This window comes from Channa argus, chromosome 4, assembly GCF_033026475.1.
Source record: "Channa argus isolate prfri chromosome 4, Channa argus male v1.0, whole genome shotgun sequence".
In the NCBI taxonomy this organism is placed as follows: Eukaryota; Metazoa; Chordata; class Actinopteri; order Anabantiformes; family Channidae; genus Channa; species Channa argus.
Window position 1 is genome coordinate 17,826,143 of NC_090200.1, and position 11,203 is coordinate 17,837,345.

Sequence of the window (11,203 nt, forward strand, 5' to 3'; positions counted from 1 at the left end):
TTTGAGATCTTCTGAAAGCTGTTTTGCAACTTGCAAAGTGCAAGCCCAATTTAACACGTGTTGCCACTCATCAAACACAGTCTTTTTTCAAACATCAAATACTGGATTTTACATTTCATAGTTTAGTTTATCAAGGGGGATGCATTAAATATTGAAAATATGAAATATTGAATGTGCATTAAATATTATGTTGATATAAAAAACATTATTTGTATTATCCTATTTGCCAATTTAAAGTAAGGTGATGCAAACTTTTTGACTTAGCTGATTTAAATATTGTATCATGTTTTATTACTTTGTGATGAAGGTGCACATTTGATTTAAAGATTGTAATTGTGGAGATATGTTTTGTATAAGACTGCAACAAATTATTTATTGCATAATGAAATAGTATGCATCTCAGTAATTACCCAGAGACATTTCAAAATAGTCCAAACTCAATATAAAAAAAAATAATTTTAACGGAAAGCCGGTAATGACAGCTCGAACAGTGAAATCTTTGGTATTTTCCATAAAAAGACCCAAGCCACAGAAGTTGACAAATAATGTTAAGCTCTTCTACATTTTCATCTTTTGTGTGAAAAAATTACTTTGAAAAGGAACTAGAAACTAAAGATGTCAAATATTTGTAGGAGTAAAATACGACAATATTTCCACACAATTACGCGTAAAATGCCTCCAATTTGTAAATGGGTACTTGAAAAAATCTACATTGCACCACTGGACAGTAGTCTTTCCATTACCAGTAAGTTGTTTTCTGGTTGTCTGAGGAAAAAGGCGTACAAGTGGATAACTGATCACTAATCCGGTAGGTTGTCACGCAACTGAATTCAGCAAAGTGTATGTCTTCGCTAGACGCCGAGCCCCCTAAAAACCATAGGAAACCAGACAAGCCATCTGGCGTCCTGTAGTAAAACGGCAGGCCCCGCCCCCTGCTTACATTCTCCAATGTGCCATAGCAACCGGGGCCGAGCCCCCTGTTCCCGCGCAATGTTCCCGTCCTTATAAGGCCAGTAGAATTCAGACGCACGGGAACGTCATACGTCGTTTATGTAAATACTTTGATTGAAGAAAAAGAAAAAAAGCCTCAGCTCTACTCTGAAATGGAGGTGTGGATACGACGCATGCGCGCTTTATCCACAACTATCCAGTCCCGTCCACAAGCGCAGACATCAACAAGAGAGCGGGTTATTGATGCGGGTTGATTTTCTTAATAGTCACATCGTAACGACGCGCTACAAGGATTATCACTTTGTATCAGCTTCACGAAACTTGCGACAAGGTAATAAATGCAGACGCTTTTTGTGTTTTTTGTGTGGTCTTGTACGGTTTAAGAGAGTTTAAAGTCGTGTGCTTTCAGATGTGCAATTCAAAACAAGCTTCGAGTTGTCGCAGAACAATTGGTCTTTTAAGGCCCGCTACCGGACCAGCTGGGTGGTCAGCTTGACGTACAGACAGTCAAAAGTAGCCGGACAAAGTGGGAGCAGAGCTCGATAAACGCAACGGCGTGTTTAATAATGTCAGAATGGGCTTCATATACAGGCATGATGGACAGAGGTTGGCCGTTGTTACCACTGGCTGCTTCGGTGCATTTGGTTGGAGGAAATCACTCATTTGTGAGCATTAAATATGACCAAAGTCTTTTATTATGGTGTGAAGCATACAGTTAGAAAATTCAGTAAATATTAACATTGTGACTGTGGCGCGCCTGCTGTCTACTTACACCTTTACGCTTGCAAAATAAGCCAAGTTAATCTCTCACGCCCACCCGGACTAGAGATGCGCCTCAGCACGCGGGTGCCGCTGTCAACAAAACATTTACTGCAAACACAAAGTGTTTGCGAAATGTTAACAAAACTCAAGATGGATTAAAAATGGTGTTCGGCACAGGATAACTGGACAAACGCTGACTTTCAATCAGCCATGTCTTTGAATGTCGTGCACATGTAGTTGAAGGTGGACTGTTGCAGTGACGCGGCTGTGGAATAACAAAGAGTAAAGATCAAATTACACATTTATGCGAGAGCAGCTTCGCCTTAAAACTGAGCTCAAAATATGTTGCTTTCAACATCCGTTTGCCTCGATTTGTATCACTACATAAAGTTCATGTTGGGAAGGAGAGTCGGGCATCGTCGAGCAGAGGACGGTCATCATAAAATGGGTGCGTATGAAGCAGGTCGTGTGGCATGCCATGCTTCCTCGCTGAAGTGGGCGGTGAAATTGGCGACTTGCACTTTTCTCTCGATGAAAACAAGTGTATATCTCGGCGTCTTCTTTTATTTCAGAACGCGCACGTGTTGTTCACGTGAACCCCGACTGCTTTAGGGAGCATTTTTACAGTTTACTTTTAATATTACAGCTTTTTGGGGAGAATCGCATCACACCCCCTTCTCCACACTACCTCCGCCTTTGAAGTGTGTTGCCATGTTGAGTTGCGTCACGTACTGTATTCTGCTGCAGAGATCGTCTGCAGTTTACAGATGAAACACTCGAAAGTAAAAACCTGCTCGACCTTGTACTCCAATATGCCTACGTGCAAAGTTGTTTTAAACAAACAAAGTATGAATTAACGGTATATGCTGCTCTATTTTATCATTAGTATTGCCCCTCTGTTCACACGTCTTGGTTTGATTATGCTTAATTATCTTCATATTAATTTGATGAACCTGTCATATATCCTGTGTCTTATGGTTTCTGTCTCTTATGTTCTACTGCTGTCTCACGATGGACATAAAATTTATTTTATTTTAAATTGTTGAACTTTCTTCCTTAAACAGGGCTAAAACCTGAAATGCTGCATAATTATAGGATACTGAGATTTGAATGATTCCGCAAAAACCCTGCAACACTAAAGTCTACATAAAGTTTGTATACTGTACATTAATACCAGGGTGTTTGCAGGGTTGGGTGTATTAATAATTTGATTTTACTAGACTCGAATGAGTTATTTTACAAAATATTATGCATTTATTATAGTAGATGATATTTTTTTAAGATAACCGATATTTTCAGCCATTAGGGGACGGTTTATAGTTGTCATCATATCCATCGTGTTGCTCAGCGTTACGTAGTATCTGATATAACCAACAGAGTGAGACGTGTTTGGTTTTTGCCTGCTCTCTCTCTCTGCTCTCTGTGGCACCGCACTGTCAGAAGACCCCGAGGACTGATGGCAAAAAAAATAAAAAAATAAAAAATACACAGTCTGGGGGGCGCGGCTCGCAGTTTTGCCGCAGTTCAGGTCTACATGTGCTGTGCAGATTAAAATTTGCCTAGCAACATAAATCATAATTCCTCTGCATAATCAGCGCTTATTGCATTTCCATCCCTTTCCTTGCACACGTATATATATTGCTTTGCATTTTGGTGGCAAAAAGACTGTTTGATAGTTAGATTTTAACCATTGGTAATGTGTGCTCTCTAGCCTGGAGGCTGGACCTAACTGGGTGCTTACTTTATATTTTGATTTTCCTAAATTAAGCGTGCATCCTGTGAGCACAGCATGGGGACTTGGATCTGTCTGACACGCCGTCTGACTATTGACCTACTTCCCCCCATGTGGGTCATACGGAGAGATGCTCCAACAAAATCGCTTTCTCTAAATATTGTAGTGCTTTCTGATCGTCTCATAACTCTCGATTTGTATTTGTTTATTTTAAAATCATTCAATAAAAATGAGCTCTGATCGTAATCACAAATGTAGGCTATGTCCGCAAGGATGTACTGCAGTCTACACACGTGGCACACTGATGACAGTCCAAGATGTTAATATTTAAATATTTTTATCCACGTAGATGTTTGGCTTTCATAAGCCGAAAATGTACAGGAGTTTGGACGGCTGCTGCATCTGCCGCGCAAAGTCGTCAAGCTCTCGTTTCACAGACAGCAAACGCTACGAGAAAGACTTCAGGAGCTGTTTCGGGTAAGGGACACAGCTGAACACGTGGTGTTTGGAGGGAGATCCACCTCAATGTGTAATCTGTAACATACCTTATTTATATGCAACATATTCCCCCGTGTCATTTCCTTACAATGTGTAATTGTATTGCAGATTGAGCGAAACACGGTCTGGAGAAATCTGTAATGCCTGTGTGCTCCTGGTGAAACGATGGAAAAAGCTACCTGTGGGAACCAAGAAGAACTGGAACCACGTGAGTAGAGATTATAGTACGGTATTTTTTGGAGCCATAGTCTACTTGGTCATAATACAGCGCCTACTTGAATTCTGCAAAGTCATTTACAGTAAAAAATCCTTTCCACTTCTCCATACAGGTAGTGGATGCCAGGGGAGGTCCCAGCCTTAAGATATCTTCCAGGCCTAAGAAGATAAAGTCCATCTCCAAGAAAGCAAGGCCGAGCCAGATCAACAGACTGCAGAAGGAGCTGAAAAGAAACAGTGAGTTGTTCATTTTGCCAGTCAGTAACACAGTTACATGCTTTATTCGCAATCACTTATTTGGTGCTTAAGAGAGCACACTGAATGTCAGACACACTAAAGGCCTAATTATTCCTTAATTTTTTATGCCTTGTTCTGCTCAGATTCAGATGCTCACAGCACCACCTCCAGTGCCTCTCCAGCTCAGTCTCCCAGCTACAGCAACCTGTCAGATGATGGCTCCGACACTGAACTCAGCCCAGGATCCAGCCGCTCGCCTGTTTTCTCCTTCTTGGACCTCACCTACTGGAAGAGGTAGAAGGAAAAACTGCATCATGTATAGCGATAAACATTAAGAGGCTGTTTTTGTAACTTTTGTACATTTTCAAATGGTGAAAATTTTATATGGTCAAAATGCAAAAACAAGATACCAGCTTATTAATACTCCTGCTGTCCAATCAAACTGGTCTTGCTTCAGTTGCCTGATTGGAATTCTTGTATAGGCTGTATGGGTGCGCACAGATTGTGTGACTGAAATTTGTGTCACTCCTGTTAATTCTGTTTCACCTATGTAGGGGTGAAACAACTCACACCATTTTTAGTAGTTCACATTGGTGTGACATCTTCTAGCTTACTGCAGGAGGGTAGAGTTTTAATTATCCAGAGATAAAATAAAGGCATCATTCATTTAAATGTCTACCAGTGACGGGTAGTCCATGTTGAAATACACCAGTCACATTATTTTTAGAATGTACACACAGTAAGGTGCAGGCTAATGAGGGTCTCAAGCTCCATCAAAATTATACCATGTTGCACAGCTCTTTTCTAGTTCTTCCACCTGAAACATTACCTTAATCTAATGGATTTATTGTTGTGGTGGACAGGGGCTAAGCATAGGAAATGTGGACACCTGTATAACAGTAGGTGCATTAAACAAAAATCCCACTTACCATTCAATATTACACAGATACAGGCCTTTTGATATGTGGTTGTGGTTTCACACATGAAAAAAAACACATTGTGTCATGTTTTGACTATAGGCAAAAGGTCTGCTGTGGGATAATCTACAAAGGGCGCTTTGGGGAGGTGCTCATTGACCCCCATTTGTTCAAACCATGCTGCCGGAACAAACAGCAGCAGCAGCAGCAGCAAGAGGAAGATGAAGAGGATGATGATGAAGAGGAAGAAGAGGAGGAAGAAGGGCAAGTGGGCATGGATGTCAAAGGGCAAAACTCCCAGGCAGAAGAGGAAGTGAAGGAGATACCAACATGTGAGCAAAATGCAGAGCCTCCTATCAGGAGTGTTTCAGAGGAAGGGTGGTAAAGTCTACACCCTCTTACACACATCTGAAGAAATACTGGGGTGTTTTTTTTTTGCTTTTTTTCCTCAATTCTAGCACTTGCAGAGAGAAGTTGCCTCAGATTGCCTTCAATCGATCATAAAGCAGCCGAAAGTCCTTTGGTCTTCTCCATAATAATGATGGAGGTTTTTTATGTTTAAGTGGTTATTTACGGACTGTTGTGTTTCCATGTTAACTTTTATTTTGAATTTAATATTTTTACCATCCTGAAGATGGATCATCATCCATGGTTTTTATGATGTGCTTTAGATGAAATGCTGGAGTTGTATTTTGCTGGTACATTTAAAAGATCTTATTCCAAAACGCAATACATCCACTTACTTACAGGAAAAAGGTGCTACTTGAAATTCATTACTCAACATTTCAAACACATAACAGACTGCGTTCTCAATGTGGATATTTTGTAAACATAAATGTTAAGATGACTCATATAATGGGATAAGTTTCCCTTCTTTTTTTCAGAAAAAGAGTGTCTTTTTTTGTTATTGAAAAGGTGGATATCTCGTTTTGGAATGAATGACACTTTTATTACATTGACAGAACACAGACCTGTACAGTAGCCCTTTTGTTTTTGTCTATTCATATTGGCATCTACTCCTCAAACTCAAAGAGTTTGTGTTGGTAGACTGGATTAGTGTCCCTTTGTGCAAATACATATGTGAATCCCATTTAAATAAGGCCTATTCACAGCTTCAACAGCAAATACACCAGCCTTAATCATATGTTTCAGACAGTGCTAGTGTTAATTCTGGATTGGTGTAATGGAACAAAAAGAGACAGTAGCTATATTTATTGTGGCCTGAGCAACACACAGTGCATTTTGCATGAATGGAAAGCCACTCATTCAAAAGACCTAATGATCTGATGCATGAGTCTACTAAAATTGCATGGCCTTATATAAACTGTAAATCTTTTTTTAATTAATCTCTCTGAAGTTTTAAATTATTTTTATATGTAAAAAAAGGAAAAAGAAGAATGGAAGTGTCATTGCATCATAAAATCACATAATACGACAGCAAAACACACAATCGGTCTATAGTCATTCTGCAATATCAGTATCAGTGATTTCCCTCATTCCTGGTTCAGTATATGGTAAAAGACTTATACAAGCTGACATTCTATGCCATTGCCTTTTATATACCACAAATATGTTGTGATATATAGCCTAATATTACTTTATTTATCAAATGAAAGCCAAAGCACATTGAAATTCACCCAATGTCAAATCACTGCAGGTTTTCTATGGACACTTGTGCTTGTCCGAGGTCATTTGTATGTATGTTTATGGTCTTCTAAGAACGAACACTAATATGAAATTTCATACATGTGATGTTGTAATTGGGAGCAGACGGCATGCTATGTACATAAAGGTTGGGTGAGCCATGTGGCTACTATATGGGTTTCATTAATTATTTATTTCATATTTATTTGTATCACTGCTTTTCCGCTTAGAAGTGTAATACTATGAATTCTTTTCATATTTAGCTTCTGCATAGTAGTTTTTAAACATCTGAAATAGAATGTCAGTCTCAACCCAGGCTTTGTTTTACATTGCATTGAATTACTGGTTGTCAATATTTGTGAAATGTGTATTTATTCCTCATCAATGGAGTTGCGTGCAACTTGACTTTTCTGTATCATCACTTTGGGTCTTTATCATGTAGACTGAAAGAAATGATAGAACCAAACTGTACTTCCCCCCTGTTTAGCCTGTAGCTTAAAGTGTTACAGAATAGTAGGATAATTAAATCTAGACTTGCATGTACTGTTGCTATGCATTTACTTAGCTTACAAGTTAGACAAAGCGGTTTTGTATTTTTTATACATCATGTACTTTTTTACTTGTTCCTTAATAAAGGTAATTTTGTGAGTTTTCTGGAGATACTGAGGTATTAAATTTATTTTTCTAAGTTGGGTAAATGAATAATAAATCAGCAGGAAGATTCAAATTAAGTTGACCTAAAATTATATTTGTTTTATTAAAAAGACAAACTTTATAGCCATTTGACACCTATTACATAGGTATTAATGTCTAATGTAAGGTATACAAAGGAAATGTAAAAGTGAACAATTAAAGTGAACATTTAAAGGCAAGACTGCATATTCAACCAATACTATGAGACCTATTCACTTACACTTACAGTACCACACTTTTAGTGCCGTTACACTGAGATTTGGACAAAGATGCATCCGATAAAATGGAAGGGTTGCAGCAGCATTAAAAACACATGCCAAATCAATGTGAGGAACACATTCCGCTGTGGCGACCCCTTAAGGGACAAGCCAAAAGGGTTTTTTGATCAGATAGTATATATAACAGAATATAAACTAAAAAATAAATACAAATGTTTTAAATTTTTGTCATGTGTTTTTGAAAAACAATAAAAAGATAACTGACATTTTTCCATTTCCTCATTACAAGTGCAAAATGGCTGTAATGTCATATTTCTTCCCATATTTAGACTTCCTAATATTAGCAGAAATTTTATTCAACCATTTTAACCAGGATGATACAGGAAATCAACAGAAACCCACTATTTCTTTCTAGAAACATTACAATATGGAAGTGATTTGTGAAAAAAATACAAAAATCAATCTATTTCTCAGATTTTAACGCAATATAATCTTTTCAAAACATGGCACAGACAATAATTTTAAGCCAGCTAATTTTTCATTTCTTAAATGGAGATAAAGAAATTTGAGATAAATTTGAGATAAAGAAATTTAAGAAAACTGTTAGTGGAGAATCTTAACTTACGCTATTATTCTGATTCTCTTGGCTGATGAAATAAAAATATTGTTGAAATTGTACCTTAGGGATATATTTTTTGGGATGATGCATTATAATGCTATCTATTACAGAGGCAAAGCAAACAAAATCATCTATTTTTTTGAATCAGAAAAAAAACAACCAATTTATATGCTTTTATTGAATTTTTAACAGTATGTGACCCTATGTAATGCCTGTTCATTACATAATACGTTTTTTGACTAATCTTATTAACCTTTTTGAAAATTCCTACACGTTTGTTGTTATTGTCATTAAATCATCCTGGTGTTGGAAAACTATAACATATCGAAAAGGGATTCGTTAGTGATGAGTATTTGTCATTTGCGCAATTTTAAATAAAGAAAAAGAACGAAAAAAACAAACAAACCCGGAAACACTGGTTCTATGACAGGAAGTTAAAAATAATACGGAAGTGTTTTGTTTTTGTTCTGCAGCCAATTGACGGATGTACCTTTATGTTGCAGCTGTTTTAAATAACCATTAAGAAACAGCTAGAGGTCAACAAACACCGTAGGACCTGAGGTGGATAACATGATATATGTTAGTTTACTTTAGAGGCTTTCAGTGGTTAATCAGGTCTGCAAGTAGGGAACTTTACTGAACTGTACGTAAAGTTGTTCATTGGTTCGAGATTCTGCAATTTAATTAAGGGTTTTAAAGACATTCTTGAATACAGCTAAAGTCGATTAACACAGGAGAAGGCGACCATTGTAATAGGGTTAACTTTAGAGGATGTAACTAGACCATTTGTTTCCTAAATAAGCTTTCTCTGCGCGTTTCAGTACTTCACGACGCACACACGCGCATCTAAATAAATTGTTGTATTTGCAGCTTTTATGTCCTGCCTATCTTGTCATCATGGCGGAGCCCACAGCCTCTGGCGTGTTCTGTAACAGGATGCTAAGCATGGTCAACTCTGAGGATGTTAACGCCATCATCCAGGCTCAGAGACACATGTGAGTACCATGTTGTTAGTATCATGTGGCTTACTTTATGTTTTCATACTACAACCTTTATTTCAAAAAAGTTGTGATATTGAATGTAAAAAAAAACAGAATACAATAATTTGCAAACCATTTACTAATGTCCTAATGTTTTTGGAAACATGGTTAAAGGAGTACATAAAAAATGTGCTGTTTGATGTAGTGCAGTGACATATGTTGAACAGTGTTACAGCATGTTTTGATAGGACTCTTAATGGTGACATTTTCCTGTTCTTTATATCTGAAGATAGTTGTTGATTTGCTGAATTCTTGTGAAAACAGGCTTGACCGCTTTGAAAAAACCAATGAAATGCTAATCAACTTCAACGGGCTGTCTAATGTGCGGCTGCAGCAGATGAATGAGTGCTTTCTCCTCCACACCCGCACTCTTGTAGAGATGAAGAAAGATCTGGACAGCATCTTCAGAAGAATCAGGTAAACACTTCTTTACCAATGCAAACATACATGCACAGAGACACATGCAAGCTTATTCTACTCTGCTTCTCCAGGACACTAAAAGGGAAGATTTCTAAGCAGTATCCAGAAGCTTTCAGCAGTGAGTTAGCATTTCTTTTCCATTCATGACTTTACGACCTGAATTTACTTTCCCAAATTCGCTTATTTAAATAACTTATGTAAAGTTTTACAATTTTTCTGGCAGATGTTCATGAGTCGCCAGTACTTGAGGACGATGATGATGAGTTTGAACCAGTTCCCCCCAGCATTGCAACAATCACAACGGCCACCTCAGAGCAGAGCACAGAGTCGTGTGACACAAGTCCAGATGTCATCTCACCCACTGTGAGCAGATGCTCTGAAGATCTCTCTCAAGAGCCACTTGACACGCCCACTTCTGATGTCCTTGAGACTGCTGTCCTACAGGATGAGGGTCCTGACTCTGTAGCTACAGAGTAGTAAGGACAGTTAGGAATGGAATTCATTCATTAGACCTAGCACAAGTTTTTTTGTGTATCTTTGAGTCTGCTTTGGTCTCTGTGGTATTTGCTGAGATTAGTCAGTCTGTTGAGAAGACCATCACACATTATATGTGCCAATGACCTGCCAGTGAGGCTGCAGGAGATTTGTTAGCATGCCTATCTGTGTTATTCCAGCACAGCACTAAAGTAATGCAGCTAATACTTGAAGCTGGATAATATCTCACAATAATGTACTCAGAAAAATAAAAGTAAGCAAAACCCTCACCAATTATGTGATGATAAACCCTTTTTTTTTTCTCCTTTTGGTTAAATATTTTAACCCGACTGAATGAAGCTGTTTGTCATGTCTCTTATGATTTTGTTTGATCAAAAATGAGTTAAAACTATCTTATTGAACATTACTAACTTACCAAAGTTAACTGCTTAAGGCTAGGTTATAGTCTGCAAAAGTCTAAACACTATAAACATGAGTGGTGATGGTAAGGATGACGTTAGACAGTCTTCACCCCCAACCTCACACTATTTACTCCCAAATCTTGGGATCTCCTATATAATTGTCAATATTTTAACATAACATTGTTCTTATAACTCCTTAACCAGTTTTGTTACTTTTGTTGATAAAAGGGCATTTGTCAAAGATCAACGGCTTTCGGCTTGCCCCTCTATGGTTGCCACAGCGGAACCTGTACCACACGTTGATTTGGCATGGGTTTTTTAGGCAGGATACCCTTCCTTCCGTAACCCACCCATTTCATC

General features: G+C 38.0%; 2 protein-coding genes across 5 annotated transcripts; both read left to right on the forward strand.

Annotated features, from left to right (window-relative positions):
* The first annotated feature begins 1,126 nt into the window (after positions 1–1,126).
* sinhcaf (SIN3-HDAC complex associated factor) lies at positions 1,127–7,615 on the forward strand. Of its 2 annotated transcripts, none has more exons than XM_067501473.1 (6): positions 1,127–1,282; positions 3,795–3,922; positions 4,052–4,151; positions 4,273–4,396; positions 4,540–4,690; positions 5,416–7,615. In XM_067501473.1, exons 2-6 carry the CDS (start codon positions 3,795–3,797, stop codon positions 5,696–5,698), a joined length of 786 nt encoding a protein of 261 aa, XP_067357574.1. In that variant the 5' UTR covers positions 1,127–1,282; the 3' UTR covers positions 5,699–7,615. The 2 variants fall into 2 exon arrangements, with proteins under 2 accessions (XP_067357574.1, XP_067357575.1); XM_067501474.1 differs by lacking the exon at positions 1,127–1,282 and adding an exon at positions 1,383–2,161.
* Positions 7,616–8,890: 1,275 nt separating this feature from the next.
* kxd1 (KxDL motif containing 1) lies at positions 8,891–10,711 on the forward strand. Of its 3 annotated transcripts, none has more exons than XM_067501476.1 (5): positions 8,891–9,048; positions 9,358–9,482; positions 9,792–9,944; positions 10,019–10,065; positions 10,171–10,711. In XM_067501476.1, the coding sequence occupies exons 2-5, from the start codon at positions 9,385–9,387 to the stop codon at positions 10,422–10,424; spliced, it is 552 nt and encodes a 183-aa protein (XP_067357577.1). In that variant the 5' UTR covers positions 8,891–9,048; positions 9,358–9,384; the 3' UTR covers positions 10,425–10,711. The 3 variants fall into 3 exon arrangements, with proteins under 3 accessions (XP_067357577.1, XP_067357576.1, XP_067357578.1); XM_067501475.1 differs by having other exon boundaries at positions 8,921–9,066; XM_067501477.1 differs by having other exon boundaries at positions 8,952–9,130.
* Positions 10,712–11,203: the final 492 nt, after the last annotated feature.

Excerpts from the sequence above, each read along its gene's own strand:
- sinhcaf (XM_067501473.1), top strand. The coding sequence starts at position 3,795 with ATGTTTGGCTTTCATAAGCCGAAAATGTACAGGAGTTTGGACGGCTGC. Across the intron at positions 3,923-4,051 it reads GACTTCAGGAGCTGTTTCGG|ATTGAGCGAAACACGGTCTG; the intron begins GTAAGGGACACA and ends ATTGTATTGCAG. Across the intron at positions 4,152-4,272 it reads CCAAGAAGAACTGGAACCAC|GTAGTGGATGCCAGGGGAGG; the intron begins GTGAGTAGAGAT and ends TTCTCCATACAG.
- kxd1 (XM_067501475.1), top strand. Across the intron at positions 9,483-9,791 it reads ATCCAGGCTCAGAGACACAT|GCTTGACCGCTTTGAAAAAA; the intron begins GTGAGTACCATG and ends TTGTGAAAACAG. Across the intron at positions 9,945-10,018 it reads AGCATCTTCAGAAGAATCAG|GACACTAAAAGGGAAGATTT; the intron begins GTAAACACTTCT and ends CTGCTTCTCCAG.